The sequence below is a fragment of the Anomaloglossus baeobatrachus genome, chromosome 5, assembly GCF_048569485.1.
Source record: "Anomaloglossus baeobatrachus isolate aAnoBae1 chromosome 5, aAnoBae1.hap1, whole genome shotgun sequence".
NCBI lineage: Eukaryota > Metazoa > Chordata > Amphibia > Anura > Aromobatidae > Anomaloglossus > Anomaloglossus baeobatrachus.
Genome location: NC_134357.1, coordinates 69,149,953 through 69,168,714, shown reverse-complemented (window position 1 = coordinate 69,168,714; position 18,762 = coordinate 69,149,953). Strand labels below are relative to the sequence as shown.

Below are 18,762 nucleotides of genomic sequence, written 5' to 3'. Positions count from 1 at the left end.
TGAGGGAGCGCACATCACGGGGTGACAGGGGAGGGAGCGCACATCACGGGGGTGACAGGGGAGGGAGCACAGATCACGGGGGTGACAGGTGAGGGAGCACAGATCACGGGGTGACAGGGGAGGGAGCGCACATCACGGGGGTGACAGGGGAGGAAGCGCACATCACGGGGGTGACAGGGGAGGGAGCGCACATCACAGGGGTGACAGGGGAGGGAGCGGACATCACGGGGGTGACAGGTGAGGGAGCACAGATCACGGGGGTGACAGGTGAGGGAGCGTACATCACGGGGTGACAGAGGAGGGAGCGCACATCACGGGGGTGACAGGGGAGGGGGCGAGTAGCCGATCACGGGGGTGAGAGGTGGGGGGGAACGGGCAGAACATCACGGAGGTGAGGTGGCGAGCAGCCCATAACAAAGGAGAGGGGGTGCGCAGCATATAACGGAGGGGTGTTACACCTCGTGGCTCTCCTGTGGCAAGGAATGAGACAGTCTCCTTGCCTGCCACGAGCGCTCCTGCTCAGCAGCGCCGAAGGTCTGCCAGACTGCGCAGAGTGCAGGAGAAACCTCCTCAGAGAGGCAGCACAAGGGTGACACCTAGTGGTACTCCTGTTGCAAGAAATGAGGCGGTCTCCCATTCCTTGCTTGCCGCAGCTCCTCCTGCTCAGCAGCCTCGAAGGTCTGTGAGGTTGCGCAATGTGCAGAGGTTTGCTGCTCAGGGAAGCAGTGAGACTCCCGTTATCGCTAAACATTGTGAGACCAAGGATCCCGCCTCTATTTCCCAGAGGCAGGAGGGTGAGCATGTGCTATGCTTGGTGGATCCTGATTCGCCCACTGACGTCACACGGCTTGATGACAAGGCTGGTGACGTGGTGAATCCTGACTGGCCAGGCTGGGATGTCGTGGATCCTGATTGGGTCAAGTCCATCATCTCCGCCTCACGCCCGCCCTTGGCTGGAGCTACACCTCCTTAAAAGCTCCTCCTGCCATCATGGCGGCGCGCGACCGTCCTTCTATGTTTGGATGTCTGGCAGCGTGCTGCCACGCCACTGCTCAGGCATTATCGTCTTCTGTGGGCTTGACCCTTGCTGCTTAGGCAGCACCTGGTTTGCAGGCCGTGTCCCTGCCTTGCTGCTCCGGCAGTAGCTCCTTCAACAGGCCGTGTTCCGGTCCCAGGTGAGCTCCTCGAGTCTCCACCGGACTCACCTGGTTATTGAAAGCACACGTGCATGGGCACCTCTGTGCTACCCTCGTGCCATATTCTCGTGACTTCCACTGGCACACATGCGTGGGCACCTCTGTGCTTCCCCGTGCAACAGGTACACCGAGCCGTGTGATCCCTGCCATACAACCCACACGGGTTAGGGCAGACCGGTGTACATAGATCGTCTGTGACATTCCAGACGATCGCTAGCAGCAACCCGCTCACTCTTCACCCACCATAGCAGCGGTCCCTTACACCGCACAGTGGACCTTGACCGGCGGAAGCTGTCCATTCCCCATCTTGGCACGCTTCCCCGGGTCCCCCTCGTAACATTACGGTCGCGCCAAAGGTCTGGCTATGGCTGAAGAGCAGCAGCAGTTGCTGCGTTATGTGCAGCAGTTGGAATCACGTTTGGCAGCAGTGGAGCAGTCTTCCTCCGACAAGACTGCTCTGACGACAGTCGCCACCCAGGCGGCTACCCAGGCTGTGCTATTCGGCGGAAGGTCTCCTCGCCTTGCGCTTCCAGAGCGCTTTAGCGGGGACAGCTCTGAGTGCCGTGGGTTTATAAACCAAGTTACCACCTACTTAGAGCTGTCCGCGACTCTTTACGCTACCGAGAAGGCGAAGGTAGCCTTCGTCCAGTCCCTGCTCACAGGGAGAGCGCTGAAGTGGTCCACGCCGTTGTGGGAGCGCGGAGATCGGGTGGTGAATAACTTAGCATCTTATCTTGGGGCCATGAGAATGGTGTTCCTCGGGCCTCAAGTCACCCACGACTCCGCGCTGCGCCTCCTACGACTTCGGCAAGGGTCCGCTTCAGTCGGGGACTTTGCCGTACACTTTAGGACACTTGCCGCAGAGCTGGACTGGCCCGATAAGGTCCTTGTCCCTGTGTTCTGGGAGGGCCTGGCAGGGTTCGTCAAAGACGCACTGGCCACGCGTGAGGTGCCTGCTATTTTAGAGTCCTTGATTGAGGTTGCCTCTCGCATAGACATCCGCCAGGCGGAGCGGAGGCTCGAGGTCTCTTCAGCACCCACGTCCTCACGGCCTAAAAAGCGTCTGGCTCCCGTCTTCCACCAGACAGGTCTCCCAGCCAGCTCTGTAGGCGACTCCGTGGAGTCAATGGAGGTGTCCAAAGCGGTCTCCTCTACCCCAGGTTCTCGGTCTGGTGTCATCTGCTTTTCCTGTGGGCAGAGGGGACACATAGCTACTCGATGTCCCAAACCGTCGGGAAAAGACAGCGTCTAGTTTCCATCAGAGGGGGGTTCCTAGACGCTGCTTCTCCCTCTAGGTTGACTATCAGCGCCCAGTTGCAGTTTGGCACTACTCTCTTCTCTGCTCTGGCCTGCCTGGACTCAGGCGCTGATGGCAATTTCATTTCGACCTCCCTGGCAACCCGATACTCAGTTCCCCTGGTTCTCTTGCCCAAGCCACTCAGGGTTCGGGTAGTCAACGGGTCCCTACTAGTCGATCCCATCACCCAGATCACCATCCCTCTCAGGATGGAAGTACCACCAGGACACCATGAGCAGGTGTCCTTCCTGGTGCTTCCAGGGGGGACGGATGAGATCCTACTGGGCCTCCCCTGGTTGAGACAGCATGCTCCTATACTCAACTGGGCAACAGGGGAGATCTCATCATGGGCAGGATCCTGTAGGGAGCACCTCGTGACTACCGAACCACCTGCTACCATTAGGTCGGTTGGGTCCTCAGGGAATACAGGGGAGCCAGGTTTACCGACACCTTATGAGGCCTACAGGGACGTCTTCTCCAAGAGGGCCGCAGATACCCTTCCTCCCCACCGGCCATACGATTGCCGAATAGACCTGAAGCCAGGCTCCGAGCCCCCTAGTGGCAGAGTCTATCCCCTCTCTGCTCCAGAGACTGAGGCTATGTCCAAATATATTCAGGACAGCCTGGCAAAAGGGTTCATTCGCAAGTCTATTTCACCGGCCGGTGCGGGGTTCTTCTTCGTGCAAGAGAAGGAAGGGGATCTATGCCCCTGTATCGATTACAGGGGATTAAATGCAATCACGATCAAAAACAAATACCCTTTGCCCCTCATTACGGAGTTATTTGATCGATTCCGCGGGGCAAAGATCTTCACGAAGCTGGATCTACGCGGGGCGTATAATCTAGTGCGAGTCCGAGAGGGCGATGAGTGGAAGACCGCCTTCAACACCAGGGACGGTCACTACGAGTATCTCGTAATGCCCTTCGGACTCTGCAATGCCCCCGCCGTATTTCAAGACTTTGTGAATGATGTTTTCCGGGATTTGTATCTTTCCGTGGTTGCATACCTGGATGATATCCTTATCTTCTCCCCCGATCTTGCCACCCATCGGAGGGATGTCATCCGAGTACTTAAGAGGCTCCGCACTCATTCGTTATATGCTAAGCTAGAAAAGTGCATTTTTGAACGTGAATCCTTGCCGTTCTTGGGGTATATCGTATCCAGTCAGGGGTTAGCAATGGATCCGGGGAAGTTGGAGACAGTGATGAAATGGCCTGAGCCCCGCTCGCTGAAAGCGATTCAGCGATTCTTGGGGTTTATCAATTATTATTGCCAGTTCATTCCCAACTTCTCGACGGTGGCAGCACCCATCATTGCCCTTACCCGCAAGGGCGCTAATCCCAAAGCATGGACACGGGAAACGGTAGAGGCATTTCACTCTCAAAACTTACTTCTCCAGAGCTCCCATCCTTCATCGTCCAGACATCTCCAAACCCTTCCTACTAGAGGTAGACGCCTCTTCGGTCGGTGCTGGTGCAGTCCTGTACCAGAAAGACGAACGAGGAAGGAAGCATCCATGTTTCTTTTTCTCCAAAACCTTTTCTCCGGCCGAGAGGAACTACTCCATAGGGGATAGGGAGTTACTGGCGATGAAACTAGCATTCCAGGAATGGCGGCATCTCCTGGAGGGTGCGAAGCATCCATTTGAAGTATTTTCCGACCATAAAAATCTCACATACCTCCAGACAGCACAACGCCTGAACCCAAGGCAGGCCCGTTGGTCCTTGTTCTTCTCCCGGTTCCGCTTTATTATCCGCCACCTGGCCGGTGAGAAGAACGTACGGGCCGATGCCTTGTCACGTTGTATGGTTGTGTTGGAGGAGGACGAGGAGGAGCCTCGTCTTATACTACCCCCGGACAGCTTGAGGATGGTCACTCCCACTTCTTTGGACCAGGTGCCACCTGGCAAGACCCTCGTTCCCCCTGAACTACGGAATGAGGTGCTATCGTGGTTCCATGCCTCCAAGGTCGGGGGTCACTTTGGGGTCAAAACGACCAGAGACCTTGTGAATAGGCACTATTGGTGGCCGAGACTACCCCAGGACATACAGGAGTATGTGGGAGCCTGTATGTCGTGTGCACGGAATAAGCCGTCCCGGCAGAGACCGGCAGGTCTTCTTCACCCACTGCCAGTGCCGGATCGTCCCTGGGAAGTGGTAGGGATGGACTTCCTGGGAGATCTGCCCAAGTCAGCAGGTCACAAGGTCGTATGGGTCATCACGGATCACTTCTCTAAAATGGTCCACTTGGTGCCTCTCCCACGACTCCCGACGTCACGTGCTCTCGCCACCTTATTCATTAGGCATGTATTTAGGCTGCATGGCATGCCTGACAAGGTGGTGAGCGACCGGGGTCCCCAGTTCGCGTCTCGCTTCTGGAGAGAGCTCTGTAAGCTTCTGCAGATAGAGCTGAACATCTCCTCCGCATACCATCCCGAAACCAATGGACTGGTAGAGAGGACCAATCAGACCTTGGTAACTTACCTCCGCCATTTTATCTCCGTGCACCACGACAACTGGGCTAACCTCCTTCCTTGGGCCAAATTTGCCATTAATAATTCGGTCCATGAATCCTCTGGTCAGACTCCGTTCCTGCTCAATAACGGACAACATCCCAGAATCCCGGTTCCGATGCCCATTACGTCACCCAATCTTAGAGTGGAGGATTGGGCGACCGAGGCCCGGGAGATCTGGGATAACACCCAAGAGGCCCTTAAGAGGGCTAAAGACCGGATGGTGACAACGGCTGATGAGCGCCGCTGCCCTGCACCATCCTTCGCCCCTGGTGACCTAGTGTGGCTGTCCTCTAAGAATGTTAACCTACGGGTACAGGCAGCCAAGTTCGCCCCTAGGTACCTGGGTCCGTTTAAAGTACTAGAGCAGGTGAACCCGGTGGCATACCGACTCCAGCTCCCTCCACGCTGGGCTATAGCCAACACCTTTCACGTGTCCCTCCTGAAACCCGTACGACTTAATAAGTTCTCGGGGTCCCTGACGCCTCAAACTGACTCCCCGCCCGACGACTCTGAGGTGGCAAAGCTTGTGGAGACAAAAGTCATACGGGGCAGGAGGTACTACCTCGTGGAGTGGGTCGGCCGTGGTCCGGAGCATAGATCCTGGGAATTGGAGGATCATATCCACGCCCCGGGTTTGATAGCGGCCTTCGAGCACGGGCAGGGGGGGGGCCTAGACGGGGGGGTAATGTTACACCTCGTGGCTCTCCTGTGGCAAGGAATGAGACAGTCTCCTTGCCTGCCACGAGCGCTCCTGCTCAGCAGCGCCGAAGGTCTGCCAGACTGCGCACAGTGCAGGAGAAACCTCCTCAGAGAGGTAGCACAAGGGTGACACCTAGTGGTACTCCTGTTGCAAGAAATGAGGCGGTCTCCCATTCCTTGCCTGCCGCAGCTCCTCCTGCTCAGCAGCCTCGAAGGTCTGTGAGGTTGCGCAATGTGCAGAGGTTTGCTGCTCAGGGAAGCAGTGAGACTCCCGTTATCTCTAAACATTGTGAGACCGAGGATCCCGCCTCTATTTCCCAGAGGCAGGAGGGTGAGCATGTGCTATGCTTGGTGGATCCTGATTCGCCCACTGACGTCACACGGCTTGATGACAAGGCTGGTGACGTGGTGAATCCTGACTGGCCAGGCTGGGATGTCGTGGATCCTGATTGGGTCAAGTCCGTCATCTCCGCCTCGCGCCCGCCCTTGGCTGGAGCTACACCTCCTTAAAAGCTCCTCCTGCCATCATGGCGGCGCGCGACCGTCCTTCTATGTTTGGATGTCTGGCAGCGTGCTGCCACGCCACTGCTCAGGCATTATCGTCTTCTGTGGGCTTGGCCCTTGCTGCTTAGGCAGCCCCTGGTTTGCAGGCCGTGTCCCTGCCTTGCTGCTCCGGCAGTAGCTCCTTCAACAGGCCGTGTTCCTGTCCCAGGTGAGCTCCTCGAGTCTCCACCGGACTCACCTGGTTATTGAAAGCACACGTGCGTGGGCACCTCTGTGCTACCCTCGTGCCATATTCTCGTGACTTCCACTGGCGCACGTGCGTGGGCACCTCTGTGCTTCCCCGTGCAACAGGTACACCGAGCCGTGTGATCCCTGCCATACAACCCACACGGGTTAGGGCAGACCGGTGTACATAGATCGTCTGTGACATTCCAGACGATCGCTAGCAGCAACCCGCTCACTCTTCACCCACCATAGCAGCGGTCCCTTACACCGCACAGTGGACCTTGACCGGCGGAAGCTGTCCATTCCCCATCTTGGCACGCTTCCCCGGGTCCCCCTCGTAACAGAGGGGAGGGGACGGGCAGCACATAACGGAGACGGGGGGCGCAGCACATAACGGAGGAGAGGGGGCGGTGCCGGGCAGCACATAACGGAGAGGGGGCGGGGCCAGGCAGCACATAACGGAGGAGGAAGCGGGCAGCCGATCTCGAGTGGAGGGGGCTGGCAGCACATCAAGGAGGTGAGGGGACGAGCAGCCGATCACGAGGGAATGGGGCCGGGCAGCAAATCGGGGGGAGCGGCGGCACTGTGGCAGATGGAGGGCGGCGGCGTCGGATCGGGAGGTGTGGGGGTGAGGGTGCAGGCAGCAGATACGAGGGGTGGGGGTGCAGGAAGCAGATCAGGTGGCAGATCGCGGAGGGCAACGGCGGATCGGGAGGTGAGGGTGCGGGCAGCAGATACGAAGGGTGGGGGTGCAGGCAGCAGATCGGGTGGCAGATCGCGGAGGGCAGCGGCGGATCGGGAGGTGTGGGGGTGAGGGTGCGGGCAGCATATTCGAGGGGTGGGGGTGCGGGTGGCAGATCGCAGAGGGCAGCGGCGGCGGCGGATCGGGAGGCCGGTTTCATACAGTGCAATGGCAGCGCGGCAACTTCCGGGTCCCATGCTCCGGTCACATAACAGCATGGGACCGGATCTTGTCGCCCTGCCATTGCACTGTATACACTCACTGTGCTGGTGTGCTGCAGGGCCGACAAGGAAGTGAAGTTGATGGGGCGGTCACCGGCAACAGGTCAACTGTGATTGGAGAGAGCGGTCACAAGGCCGATCTCTCCAATCAGAGCTACTGGAGCTGGGAGAGGGTGATCCAGTGAGGTCACCCAGCTCCAGCAAATGGCCACTGCTATAGCTGCACTGGCCAGGGCTGGATTTCAATGTTTCAGTCATTTTAAATGGCTGGAACATTACAGTGGCTGTGATTGGTTGAGCAGCGTTCGTCAGCCAATCACAGCCTCCGTAGGTCCGGGGAGGAGGCACCACCCCTCCTGAGGTCAGGTACAGGTCCCCTCCTCCTCGAATCTGTGGTTTATGCTAACTTTTTGCAGTCACCGGAGGCTCCGGTGCCGCGATTACGCCATGACGAAAAGATCCGTCCTTGGTCGTTAAGGCCCAGGGCACCATGACGGATCTTTCCGTCCATGGTCGTGAAGGGATTAAAACTACATCACAGAAGGAAATCATTGAGGTGTGTGTTGAGCATATTGAACACATAGGTGATTCTTAGATGTTTGCAACATTGGGGCGTCGAATTGAAAAACAACAAATTGTTACTGTGGCCTCTAATGTTTAATTTTCCCAAGAATTAAGAACAGAAAAATAACCAAAAAATTTGTTGTGAAATGTTTTTGATTATATCATTACTCCAAATCTGTTCAGAAACTACTGTTAGACACATAGCATTGCTTGGAAGAGACATAGTGGCATTTATATTCTGTAGCTCAATTTTGGCTAAAATACTGTAGATTGTGGAAGCTATTTTGCATCTTCAGAGCCCCTAATATGCTAAAACAGGAAAAAAAAAGAAAAGAAAAAAAAATTGAAGCCATATTGGAATCTACAATGCTCAAGGAATTCATGTATAGGTATTGTGAACATCTAGGTCCAACGGGGTCTTTACAGAGCTTTATAACATTGGATGTGAAAATTAAAATTATATTTTTTCCCACTAAAATGCTGCTTTATACTCAAGTTTTTCATTTTGCCAAGTCTTAAAAGAAAAAGTGGACCACACAAATGGTTGTGAAATTTCTCCTGAGTTTGCTAACACCCAATTTATGGTAGGAAACTGCTGTTTAGGCACTTTGCAAGGCATAAAATGGGAGGTGTGCTATTTCAATTTAGGACCACCATTTTGGCTGTAATATACTGTATACATCATTGTCACATTTGAAGAGTCCCTGACATGCGAAATCAGCAGAAACCCCCACAAGTGACCCCATTTTGGAAAATCTCCATTGACAACAGTCTGACCCTATTCTCAAAATAAATTTGGATAATTGTGGTGGGACCTGCATCAATCATTCCTTTGTCACAGAGCATGTGTATATATGAGATTTACTTGTGCTTTGTCACCTTAGTAAAGTAGTATTGACATGACAGTAAAACAACTAGAAAGTAAATACAAGTTGAAAAAAAAAACATAGTGAAAAATATTAAACGTTTATTAAGACTTTTGTTAGTATGTTTCCGCTAAAAAAAGGTTTAACTTATAATCATTTCATGGTTGGGGTATTAATGACCTCACAAAGTAATCCTCCTATCCCACATAAAACATAATAGCAGCTGGGTGCTGATGGGTGGTGATGGGGCAGAAACCAATATACCTGTAATCCTCTAGGACTTCCCTACAAAATCTATTTTTTTTTTACAGTACCCTAAGTTGTAGACAGTCTAAAAATATGATCTACCTGAACTCTAACATCTATGATAAAGCATGGAATAATACAAATGATTAAAAAGAGTTTCTTCTATCTGACTATACCTGAGCAGACAACTCCAGCATCTTCATTGTGGCCACAGTTGTGTACTGTATATGGTTGGTGTTGACAGTCCCATACATGTTGTTCATTGCCGGTACATTGCACATCATCCAATACAATTTGTCCTTGTCCTTGGCCAAAAGCAGCACTGCCATTAGCTGCAAGTGCGTTGCCGCAACTTAACTGCCTGCATACAACTTGTGCAGCGTTCAAATCAAAATAATCATCACACACAGTTCCCCATGCTCCATTATAGAGGATTTCTACACGACCGTTACATTGACCATTGCCATTTACCAGTCTTAAAGACATGTCTGAACCTAAAAATAAAATAGGAAAATTGTCATTTCCAAAAATTTTACACTTTAAATAGTCTCAATGAAATAGTCCAAACAGGTTAGTCAACTTAATCTTATTTTTTCTGGACATTTTATAAAAAAAAACCCTGAAAGACAATACTTTTTATAGACACATGGAAAAACCATGGGAAATCATTAAGATTACAAGTGATATTTGTCTGCAGTCCATATATTTGATAAGAAACCATTAGCTGCATTCACTGAAAACTAAAACATGATGATAAATGCAGTCAAAATAACTTGTATAAGTTTTTTCAGGCTCAAAAACATCATGGACGCCTTACTTATTTTTGCTGAAAGGGCCAAAAAGTGACTAATTTTTATGCACTGTCATGAAGGTTCTAGATGGCTGGCTACACTTTTTTCTAACCTGCACAAAATATTGAATAAAAGTGCAATGTGTCAACGGGTCAACTTCCATCTTAATCGGAATTCCAGACTTCTAATATCCTGTTTACCTTCACTTATACATGCATTAAGAGAGTGAATATTCTCTTCTAACTGAATATTCTCTTTAAACCTCCTGCACAGGACCTTTGAAGCATGTGGGTAACACAAAATGGCCATCATCCTTTTTTTTCTCCACCGCCTTTTCCATTCTACTTTTCTGCCACAATAAATTTAACTCTTGAGACAGTGAGTGCTGCTATTTTTAATTCTTATCTTGAACCACTTTTATACTTCCACTTTTATATGCTATAGATATGTGTGAAACTCTGTGTCCAGTCTTGGCATTTCGGTGTGCCAAAAATTTACATTTTAATTCGATACCATTTAAAATAATTAGTATCGGTCATTTGACAAATATATACTTTACATTAGCATCATTTTTGAATTGTATTTTTTTGTTAAACATGTAGTGGGGTTACATTTTTAACAGTAATTTTTTATTTTTGCCACAAACGTTACAAAAAATGTTTTATTATGCAGTGTGGACCACTTCAAATTTAAAATGACTTTTAGCGACCTACATTTCAAAAAAAGCCCAAAAGTGACCCCATTTTAATTAACAGACTTTTGAAAGTACTCAAAACCACATTTAAAAAGGTAGTTATCCCTTCAGGTGCTGCAAGAAATTAAAATGAAGAAGTTAAAAGAAAAAATTAGTTATTTCCACAAAAATGTTACTTTGGTCCCATATTTTTCAATTTTTCAAGAGTGGAAGGAGAAAAGGGACCTCATAATTTTTTGTGCAATTTATGTTGAGTCTGTTAATACTGGATTTGTGGTCAGAAACTACTGTTTGGGCGCAAAGCAGGGCAAGGAAAGGAAATGCACTATTTGTTTTTTAGAGGATAATTTTGGATATAATAGACTGAAAGACTGCAGACAGCATGTTGCATTTGTGGAGTCTCTAGGGAACCAAAACAGACGAAACCACCAGAAGTGACCAATCTTTAAAACTACACCAAAGAAGGAAATCACTGAGGTGTGTGTTGAGCATATTGAACACATAGGTCATTCACAGATGTTTACAACATTAGGGCGTCGAAATGAAAAACAACAAATTGTTACTGTTGCCTCTAATGTTTAATTTTCCCAAGAATTAAGAACAGAAAAATAACCAAAAATGTGTTGTGAAATGTTTTTGATTACATCAATACCCCAAATCTGTTCAGAAACTACTGTTGGAGACATAGCATTGCTTGGAAGGGACATAGTGGCATTTATGTTCTGTAGCTCAATTTTGGCTAAAATACTGTAGATTGTGGAAGCTATTTTGCATCTTCAGAGCCCCTAATATGCTAAAACAGCAAAAAAAAATAAAAAAAAATTGAAGCCATATTGGAATCTACAACCCTCAAGGAATTCATGTAAGGGTATTGTGAACATCTAGGTCTAACGGGTGCCTTACAGAGCTTTATAACATTGGATGTGAAAATGAAAATTATATTTTTTCCCACTAAAATGCTGCTTTATACTCAATTTTTTCATTTTGCCAAGTCTTAAAGGAAAAAGTGGACCCCACATATGGTTGTGAAATTTCTCCTGAGTTTGCTAACACCCAATTTGTGGTAGATAACTGCTGTTTAGGCACTTTGCAAGGCTTAAAATGGGAGGTGTGCTATTTCAATTTAGGACCACCATTTTGGCTGTAATATACTGTATACATCATTGTCACATTTGATGAGTCCCTGACATGCCAAAACAGCAGAAACCCCCTCAAGTGACCCCATTTTGGAAACTCTTCATTGACAGCAGTCTGACCCTATTCTCAAAATAAATGTGGATCATTGTGGTGGGACCTGCATCAATCATTCCTTTGTCACAGAGCATGTGTATATAAAAGATTTACTTGTGCTTTGTCACCTTAGTAAAATAGTATTGACATGACAGTAAAAAAAATAGAAAGTAAATGCAATTTGAAAAAAAAAACATAGTGAAAAACATTAAACGTTTATTAAGTCTTTTGTTAGTATGTTTCCGCTGAAAAAAGTTTAACTTATCATCATTTCATGGTTGGCTTATTTATGACCTCACAAAGTAATCCTCCTATCCCACATAAAACATAATAGCAGCTGGGTGGTGATGGGGCAGAAACCAATATACCTGTAATCCTCTAGGACTTCCCTACAAAATCTATTTTTTGTTTACAGTACCCTAAGTTGTAGACAGTCTAAAAATATGATCTACCTGAACTCTAACATCTATGATAAAGCATGGAATGATAACAAATGATTAAAAAGAGTTTCTTCTATCTGACTATACCTGAGCAGACAACTCCAGCATCTTCATTGTGGCCACAGTTGTGTACTGTATATGGTTGGTGTTGACAGTCCCATACATGTTGTTCATTGCCGGTACATTGCACATCATCCAATACAATTTGTCCTTGTCCTTGGCCAAAAGCAGCACTGCCATTAGCTGCAAGTGCGTTGCCGCAACTTAACTGCCTGCATACAACTTGTGCAGCGTTCAAATCAAAATAATCATCACACACAGTTCCCCATGCTCCATTATAGAGGATTTCTACACGACCGTTACATTGACCATTGCCATTTACCAGTCTTAAAGACATGTCTGAACCTAAAAATAAAATAGGAAAATTGTCATTTCCAAAAATTTTACACTTTAAATAGTCTCAATGAAATAGTCCAAACAGGTTAGTCAACTTAATCTTATTTTTTCTGGACATTTTATAAAAAAAAAACCCTGAAAGACAATACTTTTTATAGACACATGGAAAAACCATGGGAAATCATTAAGATTACAAGTGATATTTGTCTGCAGTCCATATATTTGATAAGAAACCATTAGCTGCATTCACTGAAAACTAAAACATGATGATAAATGCAGTCAAAATAACTTGTATAAGTTTTTTCAGGCTCAAAAACATCATGGACGCCTTACTTATTTTTGCTGACAGGGCCAAAAAGTGACTAATTTTTATGCACTGCCATGAAGGTTCTAGATGGCTGGCTACACTTTTTTCTAACCTGCACAAAATATTGAATAAAAGTGCAATGTGTCAACGGGTCAACTTCCATCTTAATCGGAATTCCAGACTTCTAATATCCTGTTTACCTTCACTTATACATGCATTAAGAGAGTGAATATTCTCTTCTAACTGAATATTCTCTTTAAACCTCCTGCACAGGACCTTTGAAGCATGTGGGTAACACAAAATGGCCATCATCCTTTTTGTTCTCCACCGCCTTTTCCATTCTACTTTTTTGCCACAATAAATTTAACTCTTGAGACAGTGAGTGCTGCTATTTTTAATTCTTATCTTGAACCACTTTTATACTTCCACTTTTATATGCTATAGATATGTGTGAACCTCTGTGTCCAGTCTTGGCATTTCGGTGTGCCAAAAATTTACATTTTAATTCGATACCATTTAAAATAATTAGTATCGGTCATTTGACAAATATATACTTTACATTAGCATCATTTTTGAATTGTATTTTTTTGTTAAACATATAGTGGGGTTACATTTTTAACAGTAATTTTTTATTTTTGCCACAAACGTTACAAAAAATGTTTTATTATGCAGTGTGGACCACTTCAAATTTAAAATGACTTTTAGCGACCTACATTTCAAAAAAAGCCCAAAAATGACCCCATTTTAATTAACAGACTTTTGAAAGTACTCAAAACCACATTTAAAAAGGTAGTTATCCCTTCAGGTGCTGCAAGAAATTAAAATGAAGAAGTTAAAAGAAAAAATTAGTTATTTCCACAAAAATGTTACTTTGGTCCCATATTTTTCAATTTTTCAAGAGTGGAAGGAGAAAAGGGACCTCATAATTTTTTGTGCAATTTATGTTGAGTCTGTTAATACTGGATTTGTGGTCAGAAACTACTGTTTGGGTGCAAAGCAGGGCAAGGAAAGGAAATGCACTATTTGTTTTTTAGAGGATAATTTTGGATATAATAGACTGAAAGACTGCAGACAGCATGTTGCATTTGTGGAGTCTCTAGGGAACCAAAACAGACGAAACCACCAGAAGTGACCAATCTTTAAAACTACACCACAGAAGGAAATCACTGAGGTGTGTGTTGAGCATATTGAACACATAGGTCATTCACAGATGTTTACAACATTGGGGCGTCGAAATGAAAAACAACAAATTGTTACTGTTGCCTCTAATGTTTAATTTTCCCAAGAATTAAGAACAGAAAAATAACCAAAAATGTGTTGTGAAATGTTTTTGATTACATCAATACCCCAAATCTGTTCAGAAACTACTGTTGGAGACATAGCATTGCTTGGAAGGGACATAGTTGCATTTATGTTCTGTAGCTCAATTTTGGCTAAAATACTGTAGATTGTGGGAGCTATTTTGCATCTTCAGAGCCCCTAATATGCTAAAACAGCAAAAAAAAAAAAAATTGAAGCCATATTGGAATCTACAACCCTCAAGGAATTCATGTAAGGGTATTTTGAACATCTAGGTCTAACGGGTGCTTTACAGAGCTTTATAACATTGGATGTGAAAATGAAAATTATATTTTTTCCCACTAAAATGCTGCTTTATACTCAATTTTTTCATTTTGCCAAGTCTTAAAGGAAAAAGTGGACCACACAAATGGTTGTGAAATTTCTCCTGAGTTTGCTAACACCCAATTTGTGGTAGATAACTGCTGTTTAGGCACTTTGCAAGGCTTAAAATGGGAGGTGTGCTATTTCAATTTAGGACCACCATTTTGGCTGTAATATACTGTATACATCATTGTCACATTTGATGAGTCCCTGACATGCCAAAACAGCAGAAACCCCCTCAAGTGACCCCATTTTGGAAACTCTCCATTGACAGCAGTCTGACCCTATTCTCAAAATAAATGTGGATCATTGTGGTGGGACCTGCATCAATCATTCCTTTGTCACAGAGCATGTGTATATAAAAGATTTACTTGTGCTTTGTCACCTTAGTAAAATAGTATTGACATGACAGTAAAAAAAATAGAAAGTAAATGCAATTTGAAAAAAAAAACATAGTGAAAAACATTAAACGTTTATTAAGTCTTTTGTTAGTATGTTTCCGCTGAAAAAAGTTTAACTTATCATCATTTCATGGTTGGCTTATTTATGACCTCACAAAGTAATCCTCCTATCCCACATAAAACATAATAGCAGCTGGGTGGTGATGGGGCAGAAACCAATATACCTGTAATCCTCTAGGACTTCCCTACAAAATCTATTTTTTGTTTACAGTACCCTAAGTTGTAGACAGTCTAAAAATATGATCTACCTGAACTCTAACATCTATGATAAAGCATGGAATGATAACAAATGATTAAAAAGAGTTTCTTCTATCTGACTATACCTGAGCAGACAACTCCAGCATCTTCATTGTGGCCACAGTTGTGTACTGTATATGGTTGGTGTTGACAGTCCCATACATGTTGTTCATTGCCGGTACATTGCACATCATCCAATACAATTTGTCCTTGTCCTTGGCCAAAAGCAGCACTGCCATTAGCTGCAAGTGCGTTGCCGCAACTTAACTGCCTGCATACAACTTGTGCAGCGTTCAAATCAAAATAATCATCACATACAGTTCCCCATGCTCCATTATAGAGGATTTCTACACGACCGTTACATTGACCATTGCCATTTACCAGTCTTAAAGACATGTCTGAACCTAAAAATAAAATAGGAAAATTGTCATTTCCAAAAATTTTACACTTTAAATAGTCACAATGAAATAGTCCAAACAGGTTAGTCAACTTAATCTTATTTTTTCTGGACATTTTATAAAAAAAAACCCTGAAAGACAATACTTTTTATAGACACATGGAAAAACCATGGGAAATCATTAAGATTACAAGTGATATTTGTCTGCAGTCCATATATTTGATAAGAAACCATTAGCTGCATTCACTGAAAACTAAAACATGATGATAAATGCAGTCAAAATAACTTGTATAAGTTTTTTCAGGCTCAAAAACATCATGGACGCCTTACTTATTTTTGCTGACAGGGCAAAAAAGTGACTAATTTTTATGCACTGTCATGAAGGTTCTAGATGGCTGGCTACACTTTTTTCTAACCTGCACAAAATATTGAATAAAAGTGCAATGTGTCAACGGGTCAACTTCCATCTTAATCGGAATTCCAGCCTTCTGATATCCTGTTTACCCTCACTTATACATGCATTAAGAGAGTGAATATTCTCTTCTAACTGAATATTCTCTTTAAACCTCCTGCACAGGACCTTTAAAGCATGTGGGTAACACAAAATGGCCATCATCCTTTTTTTTCTCCACCGCCTTTTCCATTCTACTTTTTTGCCACAATAAATTTAACTCTTGGGACAGTGAGTGCTGCTATTTTAAATTCTTATCTTGAACCACTTTTATACTTTCACTTTTATATGCTATAGATATGTGTGAAACTCTGTGTCCAGTCTTGGCATTTCGGTGTGCCAAAAATTTACATTTTAATTCGATACCATTTAAAATAATTAGTATCGGTCATTTGACAAATATATACTTTACATTAGCATCATTTTTGAATTGTATTTTTTTGTTAAACATGTAGTGGGGTTACATTTTTAACAGTAATTTTTTATTTTTGCCACAAACGTTACAAAAAATGTTTTATTATGCAGTGTGGACCACTTCAAATTTAAAATGACTTTTAGCGACCTACATTTCAAAAAAAGCCCAAAAGTGACCCCATTTTAATTAACAGACTTTTGAAAGTACTCAAAACCACATTTAAAAAGGTAGTTATCCCTTCAGGTGCTGCAAGAAATTAAAATGAAGAAGTTAAAAGAAAAAATTAGTTATTTCCACAAAAATGTTACTTTGGTCCCATATTTTTCAATTTTTCAAGAGTGGAAGGAGAAAAGCGACCTCATAATTTTTTGTGCAATTTATGTTGAGTCTGTTAATACTGGATTTGTGGTCAGAAACTACTGTTTGGGCGCAAAGCAGGGCAAGGAAAGGAAATGCACTATTTGTTTTTTAGAGGATAATTTTGGATATAATAGACTGAAAGACTGCAGACAGCATGTTGCATTTGTGGAGTCTCTAGGGAACCAAAACAGACGAAACCACCAGAAGTGACCAATCTTTAAAACTACACCACAGAAGGAAATCACTGAGGTGTGTGTTGAGCATATTGAACACATAGGTCATTCACAGATGTTTACAACATTGGGGCGTCGAAATGAAAAACAACAAATTGTTACTGTTGCCTCTAATGTTTAATTTTCCCAAGAATTAAGAACAGAAAAATAACCAAAAATGTGTTGTGAAATGTTTTTGATTACATCAATACCCCAAATCTGTTCAGAAACTACTGTTGGAGACATAGCATTGCTTGGAAGGGACATAGTTGCATTTATGTTCTGTAGCTCAATTTTGGCTAAAATACTGTAGATTGTGGGAGCTATTTTGCATCTTCAGAGCCCCTAATATGCTAAAACAGCAAAAAAAAAAAAAATTGAAGCCATATTGGAATCTACAACCCTCAAGGAATTCATGTAAGGGTATTGTGAACATCTAGGTCTAACGGGTGCTTTACAGAGCTTTATAACATTGGATGTGAAAATGAAAATTATATTTTTTCCCACTAAAATGCTGCTTTATACTCAATATTTTCATTTTGCCAAGTCTTAAAGGAAAAAGTGGACCACACAAATGGTTGTGAAATTTCTCCTGAGTTTGCTAACACCCAATTTGTGGTAGATAACTGCTGTTTAGGCACTTTGCAAGGCTTAAAATGGGAGGTGTGCTATTTCAATTTAGGACCACCATTTTGGCTGTAATATACTGTATACATCATTGTCACATTTGATGAGTCCCTGACATGCCAAAACAGCAGAAACCCCCTCAAGTGATCCCATTTTGGAAACTCTCCATTGACAGCAGTCTGACCCTATTCTCAAAATAAATGTGGATCATTGTGGTGGGACCTGCATCAATCATTCCTTTGTCACAGAGCATGTGTATATAAAAGATTTACTTGTGCTTTGTCACCTTAGTAAAATAGTATTGACATGACAGTAAAAAAAATAGAAAGTAAATGCAATTTGAAAAAAAAACATAGTGAAAAACATTAAACGTTTATTAAGTCTTTTGTTAGTATGTTTCCGCTGAAAAAAGTTTAACTTATCATCATTTCATGGTTGGCTTATTTATGACCTCACAAAGTAATCCTCCTATCTCACATAAAACATAATAGCAGCTGGGTGGTGATGGGGCAGAAACCAATATACCTGTAATCCTCTAGGACTTCCCTACAAAATCTATTTTTTGTTTACAGTACCCTAAGTTGTAGACAGTCTAAAAATATGATCTACCTGAACTCTAACATCTATGATAAAGCATGGAATGATAACAAATGATTAAAAAGAGTTTCTTCTATCTGACTATACCTGAGCAGACAACTCCAGCATCTTCATTGTGGCCACAGTTGTGTACTGTATATGGTTGGTGTTGACAGTCCCATACATGTTGTTCATTGCCGGTACATTGCACATCATCCAATACAATTTGTCCTTGTCCTTGGCCAAAAGCAGCACCGCCATTAGCTGCAAGTGCGTTGCCGCAACTTAACTGCCTGCATACAACTTGTGCAGCGTTCAAATCAAAATAATCATCACACACAGTTCCCCATGCTCCATTATAGAGGATTTCTACACGACCGTTACATTGACCATTGCCATTTACCAGTCTTAAAGACATGTCTGAACCTAA

General features: G+C 44.6%; 1 protein-coding gene across 1 annotated transcript in view; it reads right to left on the bottom strand.

Annotated features, from left to right (window-relative positions):
* Positions 1-9,238: 9,238 nt before the first annotated feature.
* LOC142312635 (scavenger receptor cysteine-rich domain-containing protein DMBT1-like) overlaps positions 9,239-18,762 on the bottom strand; it is a 35,462-nt gene continuing 25,938 nt past the window's right edge. Inside the window, exons 10-14 of the mRNA XM_075351632.1 lie at positions 18,451-18,752; positions 17,364-17,382; positions 15,381-15,692; positions 12,319-12,636; positions 9,239-9,570 (exon numbers count right to left, since the gene is read on the bottom strand). Of these exons, the coding sequence (XP_075207747.1) occupies positions 9,239-9,570; positions 12,319-12,636; positions 15,381-15,692; positions 17,364-17,382; positions 18,451-18,752 (1,283 nt within the window). The remainder of the gene's footprint in view (positions 9,571-12,318; positions 12,637-15,380; positions 15,693-17,363; positions 17,383-18,450; positions 18,753-18,762) is intronic.